This window comes from Pongo pygmaeus, chromosome 21 (genome assembly GCF_028885625.2).
Source record: "Pongo pygmaeus isolate AG05252 chromosome 21, NHGRI_mPonPyg2-v2.0_pri, whole genome shotgun sequence".
Classification (NCBI taxonomy): Eukaryota; Metazoa; Chordata; class Mammalia; order Primates; family Hominidae; genus Pongo; species Pongo pygmaeus.
In genome coordinates, this window is record NC_072394.2 from 60,982,410 (window position 1) to 61,002,942 (window position 20,533).

Sequence of the window (20,533 nt, forward strand, 5' to 3'; positions counted from 1 at the left end):
ATGTGCATGAATGACTTTCCAAGCATGGAAACTAATACCTGCCCTCACCTCTTACTTTTTTCCCATCAGGGTTAAATTATTTGGTATTTTCAAGGTCAAAACTATTTTCCCTTTTGTTAGCTAGGTTTTGTTGCAAAATTTGTTTACAAGAGCTTATTTTGTAATGAAGAAAGCCACTTAAAACTCTTCTTTTTAAACAGAGACAATTTGTGGGAATTGCTGATGTTCATCTGTTTGCCTCACAGGAAATAGAAAATACAGAGCAACTAAAGTAGAATGCATTACAACGACAGGAAAGGAAGCAAGGTGGATCCGCTTCCACCACTCTGACTCTTGTTCCTTGCCATTCTCATACACAAATGGGAAAAATGAGACATGAAGTTTGAGCAACTTGTCAAGGGTTATTCAACAGAGGTTTTTCAACAAAGCTCAGCTCTTCTAACCAAACCTAGTGGGAAAGATAGTGATCCAGCTGGCTCAGCTAATCCACAGACCTAGGGGCTCTAATGGAATAAAATCAACTCTGAGCTAGAGAAGGAGTCAGCAAACCACCTTCCCTAGGCCGAATTCAGCCCACCACTTGTATTTGTAAATAAAGTTTTATTAGGCCACACCCATGACTACTCATTTATGTGCTATTTATGGCTGCTTTCAGGCTACAATAGCAGAGCAGAGACCTAGCCAGCAAGCCCTAAAATATCTGATCCTTTCCAGAAAAAAATTGCCAATCTCTGATTTAGAGAATAGTTTGATCTCTGGGTTTTGTTCTATTTTCCAAGTATTAGATATTGCTGTTCAAATTATTTCAGTTGACAGGGAGATTTTTTTTTTAAAAAACTGACAATCTTTGGTTCAAGTATATATCATAGTTCAGAGAAAAAGTTCAATGGTTTGGTTTAGGATTGATTCAAGTGTATATCATAGTTCAGAGAGAAAGTTCAATGGTTTGGTTTAGGACTCAGATTAATATCGTTCCTCTGCTTTGGGGGCTTGGTTGTTGTCCTTGAGGAGATTTTTACAAACATAGAACAAAGTGGGCAGATGACATGGAATGCGTTTTGCTCTGGAAAATGTCTTTTATTCAAGGTTGAACATATATTGCTCCTTCTAGCATTAAGATTCCAACATTCTCTCTACATTCCATTGGCTTAGCTAATCCTGTTTTCACCAAAGGTCCAGATATCATTTGTTAGAACATGGCTTTTCCCATAAATAGAAGTATATCGTCTTCCAAGCTCTTTCATAGATACCTCTTGCAAGCTAAATATTTGAAAAGAAATACACTGCCCCCCAAGCACTAACATATTTTATGAGTCAGTCTTTTGAAGCTAAATGTATCTTACAAGAACTCTGCAGTGACTTCAGAATTGGAATCCAGCCTTCCAACTCTTCCTATAGATGTTTGATCATATGTGACACTTTCATCTCACTCCTTTAAACCTTTTACTATGGAAATTTTCAAACATATACAAAAATAGAGAGACTAGTCCCCAGCAACCAACTTCAACAAGTATCAACATTCTGCCATTTATCTTTCCATCTATCCCTCTCCTGACCTTTTATTTACTGTTTGTTGCAGTATTTGATAGCGGACTTCACACATCAAATGATTTCACCCACGAATGCTTGTTTCTGTTAGATGAGGCCCTTTTCCTTTGAACAAAACCATGACACTATTATCACATCCAACAAAATAATTATTATCTAATACCCAGTCCAACTCAATTTTCCCTGTCTCAATAATGTATTTTTATAGTTGATTTGTTCAACTAAAGATCCAAATATGACCACATATTGTCTTATGTTGATAGGTCTCTTAGGTCTCTTCATATTTGCAATAGGCTCCCCTCATTTTTTATTCACCGGGTCTCTTTCCATTTGCAATAGGCGCCCCTCATTTTTTACTCACCCATCCCTGACACACATTTAAATTCTAATTGGCCAAGCAAACCTTATCAACAATAACACCTCTTCAGCCTCCATATGCTATAAGCAAAACTAGACATTCATAGGCCTGTAGATGCTCAGGCATAGACATACAGCTCCATCTTCCATGTGCAATTCAACACGAAAACCAATATGCCAGGCCATCCCACATACTTTCTGCTTTCAAGAGAAGAAATTTAGATTGCTTCAGCAAGCCAATTCTCTGAAATTAAATCTCTTCTGTGCTGCAATGGCCTGAAGACTCTGAATGATTTAAAAAACAAGACATCCATTCATTATGGCTCCCTTTTGAAATTAGCCAAACATAATCAAGAATCACAAAGTAAATCAGACAAAAGCCTCGTAATCCATTATCGTTAACACTAACAACATTAATTGAGCACCCAGATCATGCGAGACATTGGATTATAGAAAGGATGGCCTGTGTCCCTACCCCAAGGGACCTACAGTCTAAACAGAGAGGCATCGCATCATTTAGACACAAATGCCCAAGGAGGACAACAGTCACAGTACCACCCAAACTGACATCCATCTCCTATCCCCTAGGTTAAGAATATTTATGAGGTTGATCCACGTGGTAGAATAAAAAGAAAAGAGCAGACTGGGCACGGTGGCTCACGCCTCTAATCCCAGCACTTTGGGAGGCTGAGGCGGGCGGATCACGAGGTCAGGAGATCAAGACCATCCTGGCTAACACGGTGAAACCCCGTCTCTACTAAAAATACAAAAAATTAGCCGGGTGTGGTGGCGGGTGCTTGTAGTCCCAGCTACTCGGGAGGCTGAGGCAGGAGTATGGCGTGAACGCAGGAGGCGGAGCTTGCAGTGAGCTGAGATCGCGCCACTGCACTCCAGCCTGGGCGACAGAGCGAGACTCCATCTCAAAAAAAAAAAAAAGAAAAAAGAAAAGAGCAGAAGGAACCACATTTGACTGTGAATTCCACCATTCATGAGCTGTGCCACAATGGGTAAGTTACTCAACCTGATTCTCAGTTTTCTCATCTGTTAAGAGGAATAATCCCACCTACCTCACAGAGTAGCAGCTGTTAACACTGAATCATAAGCTCTTACGTAAAAATCCAGCAAAGATGATGATGATGATAAAAGTCACTGAATACTTTATAAAGCACTAATTTAGAATGTTTTCTGGCTATCCATCTAACCCTCACACCAGTCCTATGAGGCAGCTCCCATTCTCATGCCATTTTGCAAAGAATTGAACAGAATGGGTGAGTGGTCCACCCAACGTAACACAGCTACAAGTGTGAGAGAGCCAGGATGTAGAGGATAAAACTTCAGGGTTCTTTCTGCCAATAATTGTATGATAATACCTCCCAATACTACCATGGGGAGGTGTAGGGGTAGAAGCAGGGCGACACGAATGAGCATGCCCTCCCGTACAGATCAATTATGTTATAAACTCCTAAGGTACAGCATTCCACAGCTCCTACCCTTGCCCAAACAGGAAGCCCCCAAGAGGCTGCCTGAGTTGTCCTACCCAAGGTGTGGTTATGTTCAGAGCCATAACGGTGGTTTCCTTCCTCATTGGGGCAAGTCTTCAGCTGTCTGCTAAAGAGTACTTAAGTCTTTTTAATCACAAGTCTCAAACACCTAACATTTGTTCAAATATTTGCCCAAAGTAAGATCATAATTTTTTCCTATATAATTCCTTCCTTCCTTTTTTGTACATACATAGGCGAAAAAGGACTGAAGGAGGGTAGCCGGCAGAAAAGAGGTGCAACTACCCTGTGGCCACTATACTGTGAGAAGGCTGACCTAGCCTCATGGAGAACTGAAGTCCTGGCCAATAGTCCTGGCAGATCTCCTAGCCAACAGCCAGGACCTATGCCACCCACATAAGTGACATCATTTCGGACTTCACCAACTGAAACCACATTAAGCAGAAGCACCACCCAGTCTACTCACAGATTTGTGGGAAATCAAATGCTGTTGGTTTAAGCCACTGAGTTTTGGGGTGGTTAGATAACTGAAGCAGCTAGAAAATAGCTTTCCAGTCAGACCAAATACCAAATCCATGAATGACAAGCACCATCATGGCAGCTAAACATTGTTTATCAATGGAAATGATACAACTCCTTCAATCTGAGCATGCCCATCGGCTGAAACATTCAGCTGGGTAAACCTGGATCTATACTGTACCAGGCTCAACAGTGTTAAATAACTACTAATAATGATCACATTAATAACAGTAACAGCAGCCAATATTTACCAAGTGTTTATTACATACTAGGCATTGTGCTAAATCCTTTATTCATTTAATCCCTTATAAAAGCCTTTTAAGGTGGGGCACTATAATGCCCATTTTACTGATGAGGTCGCTGAGGCATAGAGTGGTACAGTGACTTGCCTGGGATCACACTGCCAGTAAACAGTGATACGGGATTTCACTCTTGGCCATCTGATTCCACAGACACCGGGTTCTTAACTATCAGCTTGCTTTGCCCCTTCAAAAGTGTTATGCTACTTTAACAAAACTGCCCCTTGTTGGTTTTTTTTGTTTTGTTTTGTTTTTTTGAGACGGAGTCACTCTGTCACCCAGGCTGGAGTGCAGCGGCGTTCACTGCAACCTCTGCCTCCCGGGTTCAAGCAATTCTCCTGCCTCAGGCCTCCCGAGCAGCTGAGATTAGAGACGCGCGCCACCACGCCCGGCTAATTTTTGTATTTTTAGTAGAGACAGGGTTTCACCATGTTGGCCAGGCTGGACTCAAGTGATCTGCCGGTCTCTGCCTCCCAAAGTGCTGGAATTACAGGCCTGAGCCACCGCACCCAGCCGAAACTGCGCCTTCTGAGTTAATGTGTGTAAAGAGTTTAACACTGGGCCGGGCGCGGTAGCTCACGCCAGTAATCCCAACACTTTGGGAGGCCGAGGTCAGGAGATTGAGACCATCCTGGCTAACATAGTGAAACCCCTTCTCTACTAAAAATACAAAAAATTAGCCGGGAGTGGTGGCGGGCGCCTGTAGTCCCAGCTACTTGGGAGTCTGAGGCAGGAGAATGGCATGAACCCAGGAGGTGGAGCTTGCAGTGAGCCGCGATCGTGCCACTGCACTCCAGCCTGGGCTACAAAGCAAGACTACGTCTCAAAAAAAAAAAAAAAAAAAAGAGTTTAACGCTGTCTGGTCCATGGTAAGTTTTCAGTAAACACCAACTCTTACTATTAGGAAACCTGCAGATGTGGAAGGAAAGATGAGAGGAAGTACTGTATATGACTGGCGTATAGTACGCCCCCAATTAATGTTAGCTATTTGGATGATTTATATAGGGCTTCTTCACCAGCAAGCACTCCGGTGCTCGGTAATTTTCTGTTTACAAGTAGGCTCTCCCCACACCCTGTGAGCTCCCTGCGTGTAGAGCTGTTTTCAACACATCCTTGCAGGTTCGGAGCCCAACACGTGGCCCCCAGAGCAAGTAGCTGCTCAGTAAAAGTTTCTTGACGGGAGAGAAAACGCTTCCTTCACCAGAAATGCGAACTTGGATTTCTAATATGACACCTCCCCCAGCTACCAGCCCTTAACATGATTCCAAAGAAGAGGGCAAGAAGGGACAAGGGTCCCACTCAAGAAATGCGGGGGCCAATGGGCTCCATGGGATAAGAGATGGAGCCGGGCTTGTGGCCAGGACACTTGAGAAGTCCGCGCAACTCCGTGGCCGGCCACACCGAGAGGGAGACCTCCCAAACCCCCCAGCAGTCCTAAAAGTCCCTAGAAAAAGGGCGAGGCCCTGAGAGGGAAGTCACCCACCTCCCAGCTGGCGGGCCCCCCGCCCGCCCTGGGTCGACTAGGACTTGGGACTACCCCTTCCGCCCATCCCATGGCAGCTGCAGGCGCAGGAAGAAAAGAAGTGACAGGAAGTCAAAAGTTTCCCCAACAACAAAAATCCTTCCCCCGAGGGAAGGGAAGGGCTCCCACCCTCAGCCCGCCCCGCCCAGGGAGGAGGGACCGCCACCAGTGGATCTAGGCAGTTGGGGGTCCCACTGTTCTGGTCCCGACAAGGAGGGCCTAGCTTGAGGTTCCCCCGCCCCGCGCTTCGTGCACTCTGAATTCTTTGAGAGGGTCCCAGGGAGGGACAGGGGTGCCCCAACTCTTACTTACAGTCGTCTAAGTCATCCTGCAAGTCCACAAAGTACAGGGGGATCTCTGAAAACCAAGAAACATACAAGGAGTTACCAGGGGGCTGCGGCGAGAGGGGACGGGGTCGGGCAGGGGCCCCTCGGCCTCGCGGGGTGGTCACGGGGCAAGAGAGAAGAGAGGCACCTCTGGTATCCCCCGAGCCCAGCCCCACTCACCCGCCATCTTGGGATGGGCATGGAGGCGGGACCGGCAGGGGCGGGGGCCTGTAGACAGGGGCGGGGCCGTCGGCTTCGGGCCCCGCCCCCGGGCCGCGCTGGCCAGCCGGCCCCGCCCTCTCAGCGAAGGTGGCTGCCGAGGTGGGCGGGGAGGTCAGGTGACCCGGCCGGCGTCCCAAGATGGCGGCGGCGGCGGCGCCCGGAAGGCCGCGGCAGCGTCCCGGCTGCTAAGGTGGGCCCCACGCGGCTGGCAGCGGACACGCCGGACCTAGGGCCGGAGGACGGACGGCAACCGCCTCTGCGCGGACCGGGGCTGGGCCGTGCGGCGGCAGCGGCGCCAGGGGATGCTCTTGCTGGGCCTGGCCTCTCCCTTCTTAACTTAGGGCGGCGGCGGGCCCGCGCCCCTAGCTCCCGGGCCATGGCGCTGAGGGAGCTCAAAGTGTGTCTGCTCGGGGTGAGTGGCGGCGGGTCCGGCCGGGAGGGCCACGGGAGGCTGGGCTGGCGGGGACCCCGGATCCCCCATGTCCCCTCCTCCCTTCCCCCTTCCCACGTCCAAGACGCTGTCTGCCAGCCCCGTGGACCCTCCCTCCAGGTCGGGAGCCGTCCCGCCTACCTCTTGCACCCTCGAAAAGGTCATGGAGGCCGAAGGGACCCTTCCCCTTCTCCTCCCTGGAGCCCGTGGACTCTTCCCGCCCCACAAAGAGCAAACAGCCCCCCCTTGCCTCTCTATTGCATCTGGGTTAAGAGAGGCTCTTAAATAGTTTTCTCCCAACTTACCAAGGTATTAGTTGGGAGTTGGCCAAGTCTTCCAAAGTAAAACCAATAACAGGTCGTTAGGTTTTACAAGCAGCATTAGCCTACTTTGTCTCTTGGGTGTTTTTGAACTTGTGGGATACCCCTGCCACTTCTCCAAAGAGTTACTTTGCCAAGTACTCTTCCTGTGGAGAAAAGGGGTGTTCAAATCAGGAAGCCCCAAAGACTAGTTTGAAGCTTCAGCTTCCTGTCTTGTCAGGAAAGACAAGGTGTTGGCCATTTCAAAGCCTTCTTTCTGAAATTGATGCTGTCATTCCAGAGTTTCTGCTTTAAAGATCGGCAGGAACTCCAATAACTAATCTTTATTCCCCCCAAATAGGGTGGGGCTGGGATTCATCAGGGATTACTCAGAGGTAACTCAGGAGTTCAAAGTTTGCTAACATATGTTAAAGAGCAAGTGGACTTGTTACTTTTTACACGAAGCAGAAACTTTGGGTCTTTCAAAAGGTCCTAATCTGTTTTAACTGCAAAAACCTCTCCCTTTTAGTACAGTTGGAATTTCCTAATTACTCTACTGAATTTTTATGACAACCACTTTTGTGTTCCTCAGTTTATAAAATTTACACGTCTAGGGTGATTTTTCTAAAATCCTGAACTTATGCCACAAAGTAGTTTTTGGTGTCTGCCAAAAGGTGAATTTTTTCTCAGTCCCTCATCTCGTTCTCTTTCAGGATACAGGTGTAGGTAAATCGAGTATTGTGTGGCGGTTTGTGGAAGACAGTTTTGATCCAAACATCAACCCAACAATAGGGTAAGAGATTTTTATTTGATACACATCTAAAGGTGCATTGAAAATCCTTCCAAATACATAGTGTGTTACAGGTGTAGGCCCTGCGCTTTATAGTCATTGAATTCTGAGTCGCTGGTTCGCATCATCTCTGGAAGGCTGGACTCTTCGAAGAGTCCAGTGAGGATCTGTGTATTTTAGGAAAATTATCTTCGGACTTGTTGGGGGAGAGAACTTCAAAATGCAAATATGAATTGGAGTTCTACTAATTATTAGAATAGACACAGAAGCTTCAGTCTATAAATGTCAACAACAATTACACCTTGAAATAAGGCAGATGAAAATAGATCCTGGTGCTATTCTTTCAGACATATCAAGTAAAAGACATTTAAATGGTTTTTGTCCTTCCTGAAAGTAGTAGGTTGAGATCTGAACCCTTACACATTCCTGTACTGGTAGTAATAATAAATTAATAAATTCATATTGAAATGGAAGGTTTTTTCAGTTCTCTGGTTCTATGGATAAGTAAAGTTGATTGTTCATATGTTTTTGACTCTATAAGAAAACTTCTCATTTTGCAATACTAATCCTTTGACTACATAAGAAGTTGTGTTTTATAGGCTTTAATATTATGTTAACCTTATAAAACTAAATAGGTGCTGTGCTCTAGTTTTATCATCAAACCCTCAAATGGTTTCCAGGATTTAAAGAAAAAAATCTATGTTATCCATCATTAGGATAAAATTGGCCTTTTTGCTCTATGCAGATCATTCTTTGACTAATAGAGAAATATTTTACAGCCTAGGAGAGAAACTGCCATAAGATTGTCCCCTGAGAAATTATGAGCTCCTGCTGTCAGAGGTTATTTATTTATTTTTTTGAGACAGAGTTTCGCTCTTTTTGCCCAGGCTGCGGCGCAATGGTGCAATCTTGGCTCACTGCAACCTCTGCCTCCCGGGTTCAAGCGATTCTCCTGCCTCAGCCTCCTTAGTAGCTGGAATTATGGGCGCCCACCACCATGCCCAGCTAATTTTGTGTTTTTAGTAGAGACAAGGTCTCACCATGTTTGCCATGCTGGTGTTGAACTCCTGACCTCAGGTGATCCTCCCACCTCAACCTCCCAAAGTGCTGGGGTTACAGGCATGAGCTACCGCGCCTCGCCTATGTGTTCAATATTTTTTATCTGCTTTTTTTTTTTCCACCCAGGCTGGAGTGCACTGGCACAATCATGGCTCACTGCAGCCTCAATCTCCTGGGCTCAAGTCATCCTTCCGCCTCAGGTAGCTGAGATCACAGATGCACACTACCACACCTGGCTAATTTTTTGTATTTTTAGTAGAGATGGAGTTGCACCATGTTACCCAGGCTAGTTTTTTTTTTTTCTTTTTATTTTTTTGAGACAGAGTCTCGCTCCGTTGCCCAGGCTGGAGTGCAGTGGCGCGATCTCGGCTCACTGCAAGCTCCGCCTCCTGGGTTCACGCCATTCTCCTGCCTCAGCGCCCCCCCCCCCAGTAGCTGGGACTACAGGCACCTGCCATCACGCCCAGCTAATTTTTTTGTATTTTTAGTAGAGAAGGGGTTTCACCGTGTTAGCCAGGATGGTCTCGATCTCCTGACCTCATGATCCGCCCGCCTCAGCTTCCCAAAGTGCTGGGATTACAGGCGTGAACCACCGTGCCCGGCTACCCAGGCTGGTCTTGAACTCCTGGGCTCAAGTGATCCACCCACTTCAGTCTCCCAAAGTGCTGGAATTATAAGTATGAGCCACTGCACCCAGCCTATCTACTTTTTTTGTTTGTTTGTTTGAGACAGAGTCTCGCTCTGTCACCCAGGCTGGAGTGCGGTGGCAGATCTCGGCTCACTGCAAGCTCTGCCTCCTGGTTTCACGCCATCCTCCTGCCTCAGCCTCCCTAGTAGCTGGGACTACAGGCACCCACCACCATGCCCGGCTAATTTTTTTTGGTATTTTTAGTAGAGACAGGGTTTCATGTATTAGCCAGGATGGTCCCTATCTCCTGACCTCGTGATCCGCCCGCCTTGGCCTCCCAAAGTGCTAGGATTACAGGCGTGAGCCACCACGCCCGGCCGCCTATCTGCTTTTTTAAACCCTATGGGTCTCCTACACATTTGAAGGCATGGGGATGAAATTCGCCAATAAGTTTCTGCAATTAAAATGCTTTTCCGTGTCCTTTAAGAAGGAGCTGGGTATGACACATGTAAAACATGACCCCATCCTTCTCAGGGCCTGCCTGTCCCTACCTGCATGGGAAAGTGAAGTGTTGGGAAGTGACAGCAAGTACTGCTGGTGATTCAATGAGTGACACACTTCACACTGAGTCAGAGCTGAAAACCCAAAACCCACAAGACACCCAGACACCACCTTGGCTAGAAGTGCTCTCTCAAATAAGAAGAGAGAAAAGTGAAGGGTGTAGCTTCATGCATCTTGGTGAGGCCCGCCCCGTCCTGAGTGTCCACTGTTCCCTTTTTGCCAGTAGCTCCCAATCTGCCAGATGCCTTTGGCTCCTGAGCTGCCTCTAGTCCACTCTCTGCACCAGGAGATTTGGCTCACATTTTCACAGGGAAAATAGCATACAAGACTTTCTCCTCATTTTCTTTTTTCTGCCTTTTTTTGTTTCTTTTTCCTCAGTTTTAGAAGGTGGCTTCCTCCTTTGTGACCAACCCCAAACATGCCCCTGAGCTCTGGAGCCCCACCTCTTCATGAGTTACCCTGTTTCTTCCTCAGCCCTATCATCTTCTCATAGCCTGCACACAGGTTCCGAATCCACCCCACTCCACCACAACAGCACCCATTCCCCAACCTACTGCTCAGTTGGTGGAACTCCTGAAAGAGAAGTTACCACTTCCGCAACTGCTGCTCACTCCTCAGCCCTCTGTCATCTCAGCTCCACCCTGCCATGCCACTAAAACCACCTTCCCCTGGTACCAGTTTCCATCTAATAGCCAAAGTCAAATGGCCTTTTCTTGGTAGTTTTCTTTATTCATAGAGTGCCTGGTATCTGCCAGGTGCTAGACTGGGTGCTGGTGCCTAGACCAGGGGTGGGCAAACTGTGGCGTTTTTGCCCGCCTCCTGTTTTTGTAAATAAAGAGTTACTGAAACAGTCACACCCAATTATTTACTTATTGTCTTGCTGCTTTTGGGCTACAATGACCAACTTGAATAGTTGCAACTAAGACTTGATGGGCCACAAACCCAAAAATATTTGCTGTCTGGTACTTTTCAGAGCAAGTTTGCTGACCCCTGATTTAGACAAAATGGACTTCTGTCCTCGTAGACCTTACCTGCAAGAAGCTACATTATGACTAGTGTACAGGAAATTATTTATTCTTTTTCTTTTTTTTTTTCTTTTCTTTTTTTTGAGACTGAGTCTCTCTCTATCACCCAGGCCGGATTATAATGACACGATCTCGGCTCACTGCAACCTCTGCCTCCCATGTTCAAGCGATTCTCCTGCCTCAGCCTCCCATGTAGTTGGGATTATAGGTGCACATTTGGGAATCTGCCCGCCACAATGCCAAGCTAATTTTTGTATTTTGAGTAGAGACAGGGTTTCACCGTGTTGGCCAGGCTGGTCTCAAACACCTGACCTCAGGTAATCTGCCTGCTTTGGCCTCCCAAAATGCTGGGATTGCAGGCATGAGCCACTGTGCCCAGCCAGAAATGATTTATTCAACCCTTTTCTGTGCTATGAAGGAGAAATGTGCAGTACTATGAAAACGTGTGACAGGGACCTGACCTGGGCCTGTGGGGATAACTAACTCCTACAGTGATCAGTAAAGGTGTGAAGCACCTAGCAGCACTGACATTTAAATATTGAAAGATGAATGGATTAAGTTTAAGAATAAAAGTTGGCTGTGCGCGGTGGCTCACGCCTGTAGTCCCAGCACTGGATCACCTGAGGTCAGGAGTTCGAGACCAGCCTGGGCAACATGGTGAAACCGCGTCTCTACTAAAAATACAAAAATTAGCCAGACGTGATGGCACACGCCTGTAATCCCAGCTACTTGGGAGGCTGAGACAGGAGAATTGCTTGAACCCAGGAGGCGGAGTTTGCAGTGAGCCGAGATCGCACCACTGCACTCCAGCCTGGGTGACAGAGCAAGACTCCATCTCAAAAAAAAAAGAAAAGAAAAAAAAGTTTTTGAAGAATGAAAGTGAAGTAGTTGGTGGTGGTGAGGGACGGTGGGTAGAAAAGAACTGGAATGGGCATGAGGGACAGCAGGGACCTTGAGGCGGGAGGGCAAGGGAGGTTGGAAGAGGGGTCAGGAGGCTGAGGAGGCTGGGGTGGCTGGAGGACCCACAGCAAGAACCAGGAGAGATGGCAGGGAGGTTGGTGAGCCAGCAGGGACCAGTCCACAGGGCCCTGGAGTCCGGGGGAGGAGCCGACATCACTTACTGCAGGACACATCCCCGCTTCTCAGATTGAAGCTCCTCTGTCTTCTCTAGTTCCCTTCCTGCTTCATAACCGTGCTTCCTCACTGCAGTCTCCTGGCCTCTCATACTGATTTGATAAATGCTGGTCTTCCCCAAGCTGTGTCCTGACTTCCCATGTTTCTCACCTCCCTCCGACACCTCACCTTCACCTGTATAATGTGACCTCCAACCCATGATGTGCACCTATAGTCTCCTACAGAACTCGATCTTTGTTCCTCCTCCAGTCCTGCATACCTCACATGGTATCTGTGTTCTTCCCTAGGGGCTCGCCTCTGTCGTATCATGGGGAAGAGCATGGGCCTTGAAGAACCATGCTCCCTAGACTTAGGGCCCTGACTGTGTGCTAGCAGGGAGAATAGCTGCGCAAGTGACAGGGCCACTCTTTTGGAGGTGGGGGGGGGGGTCATAGTCCTGCTTACCTTATAGGGGGTTTTAGGAGAATTCCGTGACTCCATACACAGAGTGGGCATAGGAAGTGTGCAGTAAATGGTGGTGGTGTGTAGTGGTACTGTCATCATATCCCTCTTCACCCCACCCCCAGCCCAATCCCCAAACCCCATTCATATCCATTTAAGAAAGGGCCCTCTGGGACCCCTTCCTCAAGGAGAGCTTGAGTCCTCCTTCCCATCCTCACATCTGAGCCCTCATCCTATCTTGCCGGGGCTATTGAGCTGATTTCAGAACCAGTTGTTCTGTGGCCTGGCTCTGCCACTTGGAGTCAGTTCTCCTCATTGTTGCTGTGTGAGCTTCATTAAAGACAAGTTTGATCCCCTCAGTCAAAACCATGGCAGAGGAACCCTTTCCTAGCCTGGGCCCAGCCTCATCTCTCCTGTGCTTCCTCCATGTTTTTGTTGCTCACTTCTTCGCCAGCACACACCAAGCAGCACCCGTTCCACACCTGGGTTTTTGGCACATGCTGTTCTCTCTCAGGGCCCTTTCTTTTCCTTGTCTCCTTGGCAAATTCCTGATTGTCTGTGCAAACTCAGGTACATGTTAGTGGCTCTAAAAGTTGCAGACTCCAGGGTCAGCGAAGGCCAGGCAAAGAATCTAAATGGGAGATGGACCAGGTAGGAACACTGAAGGGAGCCTCTCAGGCATGAACTGCCCAGACTTCCTGCCCTCCCTGCACCAGGTCCCCTCGTTCATCTTCTTACCTCCAGGGACACTTTGCTTCGGTCTTCTTCAGTCTTGTCATCCCTTTGTATGTCCAGATCCCAGGGTTCTGAGGTAGACTCTTGCCCATTTGCATTTTGTCTCCTCTTGCTTGATGTCATGTAACTCCAGTTGCAACCACAGCAGGGATTTTCAAAGCTGAGGCTTTTTTTCAGACATATGCATGTCTCTGGTCCCTCTTCCAGGATTCCAGGAACCCCCTTCCTCCACACTACACATACGCTGTAAGAAGAGGAGGCCCCCATTAAAATCACCACCGTGGTGAGCCATTGTGTAGTGAGCCTATTGTGTTCGTCAAGTGTGCTAGAGTAGAAGAGTGGCTCCCTGCACGTGGGTGAGTCCTACTGCAGCAGCACCAAATTCCCTCTTAAGCTCTAGACCTGCAGATTCTGTTCACCATAAAGCCTGTGCCCACAGGTGGCCCATAGACACCTAGGGACTGTCCATGTATGTCACTGAGCTCGTGAACTCTCTCTCAGAGGCTTGGATCTCTGCTCCTCTTTCCATGGACCTTGGGGTAGAGGAAAGGACCAACTGTCCTCAGGTACTCAAGCCAGCAACCTCGGCATCCTTCTCAAATCCCTCCTAACTCACCATCTCCTCCCCCCAGCCAGTGGTAAGTCACTCGCTCCTGTCCAAGCCACCTCCCAAATATCCCTCCTTCTCTATTGTTGTTATATGACCTCTAGGGCTTCATCTTCCTTCGTGGAGGTAAGACATGGACTCTAGACTCTGATTAGATCACAGCTCTGCCACTTGCTAGCTAGTTAACCCTGGGCAGTTTATTTTATGTATTTATTTTTTGAGATAGAGTTTTGCTCTTGTCGCCCAGGCTGGAGTGCAGTGGCGCAATCTCGGCTCACTGCAACCTCGGCCTCCCAGGTTCAAGCGATTCTCCTGTTTCAACCTCCCGAGTAGCTGGGATTACAGGCACCCACCACCACGCCCAGCTAATTTGTGTGTTTTTAGTTGAGATGGGGTTTCACCATGTTAGCCAGGCTGGTCTCAAACTCCTTACCTTAGGTGATCCACCCACCTTGGCCTCCCAAAGTGCTGGGATTGCAGGCATGAGCCACCGTGCCCGGCCAACCCTGGGCAGTTTAATCTCTGATCTGTTTCTTCATAAGCAAGTAAGGATAATGATAGGACCAGCTCCATATTGTTAGGAGAATTCCAGGAGAGGTGTATTTAAAATGCTTAGGAAAGCACCATGGATACTAGAACTCAATAAATGATAGTTATTATTCTTTTTTTTTTTTTTTTTTTTTTTTTTTTTGAGACAGAGTCTCACTCTGTCACCCAGGCTGGAGTGCAGTGGCGCGATCTGGGCTCACTGCAAGCTCCGCCTCCCGGATTCACGCCATTCTCCTGCCTCAGCCTCCCGAGTAGCTGGGACTACAGGCGCCCGCCACCACACCCAGCTAATTTTTTGTATTTTTAGTAGAGACGGGGTTTCACCGTGGTCTCGATCTCCTGACCTCATGATCCACCCGCCTTGGCCTCCCAAAGTGCCGGGATTACAGGCGTGAGCCACCACGCCCGGCCTATTATTCTTTTCTAATTTTTTATTTCTATTTTTTAGAGACAGGGTCTTGTTCTGTCACCCAGGCTGAGGGACACTTTGAGCTCAGTGCAGCATCAAACTCCTAAGCTCAAGCAATCTTCCTGGCTCAGCCTCCTGAGTCGCTAGGACAGCAATAGCACGAGCAACACACATCACCATGCCTTGCTAATTCTTTTTATTTCTTGTAGAGATGGGGTCTCACTGCGTTGCCCAGGCTGGTCTCGAACTCTTCACCTCAAGCGATCCTCCTGCCTTGGCCTCCCAAAGTGCTAGGATTAGGCATGAGCCACAGCATTTTGCCTATTCTTTTGTAAATGTTTAAATCTTTTTAAAATTTTAAAATTATTTGTATCAAAGCAAAGTGTATGTGGTTTTTAAAACCTGAAATAGTGTTACAAGGCTAAGTGTTGTATAACAGTACCCTACTCTGAGCCATTCCCTGGAGGCTTACTGTTGCCTTCGCATTTAGCTATTCTTTCTGATTTTTTCTCCAAATTTTTTCGTAACATGCATGTACAGGTTCAGTATCCCAAATACAAAATGCTCCAAAATCTAAAACTTTTTGAGCAACAATATGACACTCACAGGAAATGCCCATTGGAGTATTTTGGATTTTTGGATTTGAAATGCTGAACTGATATAATGCAAATATTCCAAATTTTGAAAAATTCCCAAATCAGAAACACTTCTTTTTTTTTTTTTTTTCCCAAAATCGGAAACACTTCTGGTCAGCACTTCAGATAAGGGATACTCAGCATGTACTGGTAGTTGTTGATCCCTCTCTCCTCCCCGCCTCCTGTTTAAGGCAGTATCTACTGGTTCTTTTTCTTTGGAAGATGGGAATTTTGCCATCCTCCTCCTTCCACCTCCTTGTGCACATTTGCCCTCCCTCCATCTTTCCATTAAAGTTCTCTCATTGGGAGTCAATGTGCCGTAGTGTTTAGAGCCAGGCTGTCTGCCTTCACCTCCCAGCTCTAGCACTTAGTTGCCCTGTGGCATTGGACAAGTTATTTAACTTTTTTGTGCCTACATTTGCACATTTGGGAATCCTCCTTGGCATCTAATTTGTAGGGTTGTTGTGAAATTGAATTCAAAATTGCTTAGAATGGTGTATGTCATATGGAAAGCATTTGTTATTTCTTAGCAAATGACAAAATTAAATTTTAAAAGGTTATTTTTAAATCTCCCACTATGGTTTTGAACCTTATATAAGTGGAATTAGTATGCACACACACATACATGTAGTTTGTTTCTAGGATGATTAGACTGACATATGGAAAAAAAAATGATTCTTGACCCTTAACTCACAAAGTAAACGAGTAGAAACAGATCACAGACCAAAATTTAATAAGGCTGTAAAAGTTCTAGAATAACATTGGACATATAGGACATACAAAAAAACAAAGCATAAAAAGAAGCTGGAGTTGGTCAAAATTAAACATTTTTGTTGAATTCAGCATTTGTTGAATTAAATCACCTTGGCACCTATGAATTTATATATGTGTATGGGTGTATTTCTGGATTCCCTTTTCTGTCCCATTGGTCTATTCGTCTGTCCTCAAGCCAGTACAATATTGTGTTCATTGCTGTAGATGTATAGAAAGTCTTGGAATCAGATAGTATATGTTATCTAATTCTATTCTTGTTTTTCATGTCTGGCTCCTCTGGGTCTTTTGCATTTCTATATAAATTTTAGAATCACAGTGCCCAGTTCCTCAAAAGAGCCAGGTGAGATCTTGATTGGGAACACATTGAATCTCTTGACCAATTTGGGAAGAATTGTCATCTTAACACTATTCCATTTTTGATCCAGGAACATGATATATTCACCGTTAATGTAGGTCTTTTACCATTCATTCAGTCTTTTACCATTCAATTTGATGGCTGTCTCTAGGTCTTTTATAAATGCCCATTATCAGGTTGAAGATGTTCCCTTCTATTCCTGAAATAATGAGATTTTTTGTCATGAATTGTGTTGAATTTTATTAGATGGTATTTTACATATTTTGAGCTGTTCATATTCTTTTTCTTTCTCTTAAAATGGTGCATTACAACCATTGAGAGTTTAATACTGAAATATTAAACCAAGCTGGCACTCCTAAGATAAATTTCTCTTGGTCATTATGCATTATTATTTTTTATATATTGCTGGATTTGGTTTACTAAAATTTTGTTAAGGATTTTTATCTCCATGTAGTTTTCTGTAATAGTCTTTCTCTAGTTCTGGTGTCAGGACCTCATCAAATGAGTTGAGGAATGTCTTCTCTTCTACTTTTTTGGAAGAGTTTGTGTAGAATTGGCATTATGTCTTCCTTAAAGTTTTGGTAGAATTCACAGATGAAACCATCTGAGCAGGGAGTTTTCTTTGTCTGAAAATATGTAACTACAGATTGAGTTCCTTCAGTAAATACTGTAAAGGCTTATTCAGGCAACTATTTCTTCTTGAGTAAGTTTTGGTAGTTTGTGTCCTTCAAGGAATTTGTTCATTGTGTCTCTATTTTTTTAATTTATTGGCATGAAATTGTTTATAATATCCACTTCTTATCCTTTTAATGTTTTGGGATCTGTAGCAATACCCCCTCCTTCCATTTTTGATAGTGCTGATTTGAGCCTTCTCACTTCTTTTCCTGAACTGTCCAGCTATAAGTGTATCAATTTTATTCGTCTTCTCCAAGAACCGGTTTTTGTTATCTGAGCATTTAGAACTGTAAATTTCCCTTCAAGTGCTGGTTTAGGTGAATTTCACAGATTTTGATATGTTGTGTTTTCATTTTCATTTAGTTGCACCTATCATTTCTCTTGTGACTTCTTTGAGCATTGGTGTCTTAGAAATATATTTTCTAATTTCCAGTTCTTTGGGTATTTTCCAGAAATTTTTCAAGTATCGATTTCTAGTTTAAAGCTATTGCGGGTACAGGCGCGGTGGTTCACACCTATAATCCTAGCACTTTGGGAGGCCAAAGCGAGTGGATCACTTGAGGTCAGGAGTTCAAGACCAGCCTGGCCAACATGGAGAAACCCCGTCTCTGCTAAAAAATACAAAAATTGGCCGGGCACAGTGGCTCACGCCTGTAATCCCAGCACTTTGGGAGGCCGAGGCGGGTAGATCATGGGGTCAACAGATCGAGACCATCCTGGCCAACATGGTGAAACCCCGTGTCTACTAAAAATACAAAAATTAGCTGGGCATGGTGGCGCGTGCCTGTAATCCCAGCTATTCAGGAGGCTGAGGCAAGAGAATCGCTTGAACCCTGGAGGCGGAGGTTGCAGTGAGCCTGAGACTGTGCCACTGCACTCCAGCCTGGTGACAGAGCAAGACTCCATCTCAAAAAAAAAAAAAAAATACAAAAATTAGCTGGGCATGGTGGCAGGCACCTGTAATTCCAGCTACTCGGGAGGCTGAGGCAGGAGAATTGCTTGAACCCAGGAGGTGGAGGTTGCAGTGAGCCGAAATGGCACCACTGCACTCCTGCCTGAATGACAGAGTGAGAACTCCGTGTCAAAAAAAAAAAAAAGATCTATTGTGGTCAGAGAACATACTCAGTATTATTTCAAACCTTTTACATTTGACATTTGTTTCCTAGCCTAAGATGTGGTCTGTCTTTGTGAATGTTCCATGTGCACTAGTAAAGAATGTGCATTCTGCTACTGATGTGTGGAGTATTCTGTAAATGTTAATTAGCTCATTTAATAGCACTGCTCCTATCTCTAGTGTTTTTACTAAATTTTTTCTCTTATTTTGCAGTAAAAGAGTATTTGAAGCAGCCCTAATTAAAGATTTGTCTGTTTCTGTTTTTAATCAGGTTTTGCTTCATGTTTCGAAGCTTTTGTTATTGAGTGTATATGCAAGTAGCATTGTTTTTATATTTTTTATATAACATACATGTCATATATGTATTATATATATGTGTATTATATATCATATATATGAATTATATATCTCTGAAATGTATCTGTGTTATATATACATAAACAAGAGACAAGGTCTTGCTCCGTCTGCCAGGCTAGAGTGCAGTGGTGCAATCACAGCTCACTGCAGCCTCAACTTCCCAGACTCAAGTGATCCTCCTACCTCAGCCTCCTGAATAATAGGACCATAGGTGTACTCACCACATCTGGCTAATTTTTTTCATTTTTTGTAGAGCTGGTCTCAAACCCCTGGGCTCAAGCCATCCTCCTGCCGTGGCTTCCCAAAGGGCTGGGATGACAGGCATGAGCCACCTCACTGGGCGTCATTGTTAGATTTTCTTGATGACCCTTTTACCATCATGAAGTGTCTCTCTTTTGTCCGTGGTGAGAGTGCTGTTCTGAATTCTACTTGGTCTCATATTAATTTAAGCTGTTCGGCATGCTATTTGAATATCTCTTCCCATGCATTTACATTTAACCTATTTATAGCTGTAGTTTTCAAGTGGCTTTCTTTTAGATAGAATTATAGGCTCTGCTTTTATATCTAATCTGACAGTCTCTGCCTTTTAATTATTTAGCTCTCCACTGTCTAGTACAGTTGCTACTAGCCACATGTTAAAATTAAAAATTCAAATCTTCAGTCATATTAGCTACATTTCAATCCTCATAACAGATTTCTGTTGTATAGCACTGATTTAGATCATTTTTATTTACCATGACTGTCAATATTATTTAGTTTAAAACTACCATCTTACTTTATTTGTCTCTTGGCCCCATGTTAATGATTCCATTTTATTTCCACTATTATCTTGTTTACCTCTTTGTTTTTATTATTTTAATGATTTGCTAGAATTTATAATGTCCTTCTTTGATATATCAGTCTGTGTTCAAATAATAACAGTTTCACATATAAGAACGTCGCAAGAGTGTCCTTCCGTTTCCCTTCTCCCAGGCTTTGTGCTGCTGTTGTCATGTTTTACTTCTACATGTTATGAAACCACAACACACTTATTTTTTTTGCATTAAATAGTGACCTTTCAAAGAGACCATTAGTCTTTTCTTTCTATCCTTGTGCCAGTATCACAATTTCTAATTTTTGTATCATACTAAGTCTTACTGTCCAGTGGTGTGAATTTTCTGTGTTGTTCTTCAGCAATGTCTTGGCTGTTCTTGACCTGTTTCAATATAAACATTAAAATCATCATGTCCTTTTTTATACACACCAACACGCTAATCCCTACTGTGTTTTTGATTGGCATTGTGTTGAATTTATAAATTGATCTGGAGAGAAATGATATCTTTATAATACTGAATCTTCTAATATATGAACATAGATTACCCTTTCATATATATTAGGATTCTTGAGTTTCTCTCAGTGTTTTTTCTACTTCTCTGTGTTATGGACTTGGACATCTTTCCAAGGGTTTTGATATGTTTAGTGCAGTTTTATGCTGTTAATATGGTAAATGGCATTGTTTTGAAATTTTTATTTTCTTTTTATTTGTTGATTATATACAGAAATACAACTTTTAAAAATTGAGGTTATATCCAGTAACCTTGCTGAATTTATTCATTAATTTATAGAGCTTATCTCTATACATTATTTTATGTGTTTTCTGTATACTTTTATATCACCTGGGAATT

At 44.8% G+C, this 20,533-nt stretch overlaps 2 protein-coding genes across 6 annotated transcripts in view; one reads left to right on the forward strand and one right to left on the reverse strand.

Annotated features, from left to right (window-relative positions):
• LOC129021558 (serine/threonine-protein phosphatase 4 regulatory subunit 1-like) overlaps positions 1-7,150 on the reverse strand; it is an 83,038-nt gene extending 75,888 nt beyond the window's left edge. For 2 of the 5 annotated variants that reach the window (XM_063659241.1, XM_054467121.2), the window contains exons 1-2: positions 6,251-6,385; positions 6,057-6,101 (exon numbers count right to left, since the gene is read on the reverse strand). In XM_063659241.1, the coding sequence (XP_063515311.1) occupies positions 6,057-6,101; positions 6,251-6,257 (52 nt within the window). In that variant the 5' untranslated portion in view covers positions 6,258-6,385. Of the gene's footprint in view, positions 1-6,056; positions 6,102-6,250; positions 6,446-7,027 lie in introns of those variants that run through there. The other 3 variants (XM_054467120.2, XM_054467119.2, XM_063659242.1) reach the window with 3 other exon arrangements.
• Positions 6,361-20,533, forward strand: part of RAB22A (RAB22A, member RAS oncogene family) — a 52,938-nt gene continuing 38,765 nt past the window's right edge. Inside the window, exons 1-2 of the mRNA XM_054467122.2 lie at positions 6,361-6,704; positions 7,735-7,814. Of these exons, the coding sequence (XP_054323097.1) occupies positions 6,669-6,704; positions 7,735-7,814 (116 nt within the window). The 5' untranslated portion in view covers positions 6,361-6,668. The remainder of the gene's footprint in view (positions 6,705-7,734; positions 7,815-20,533) is intronic.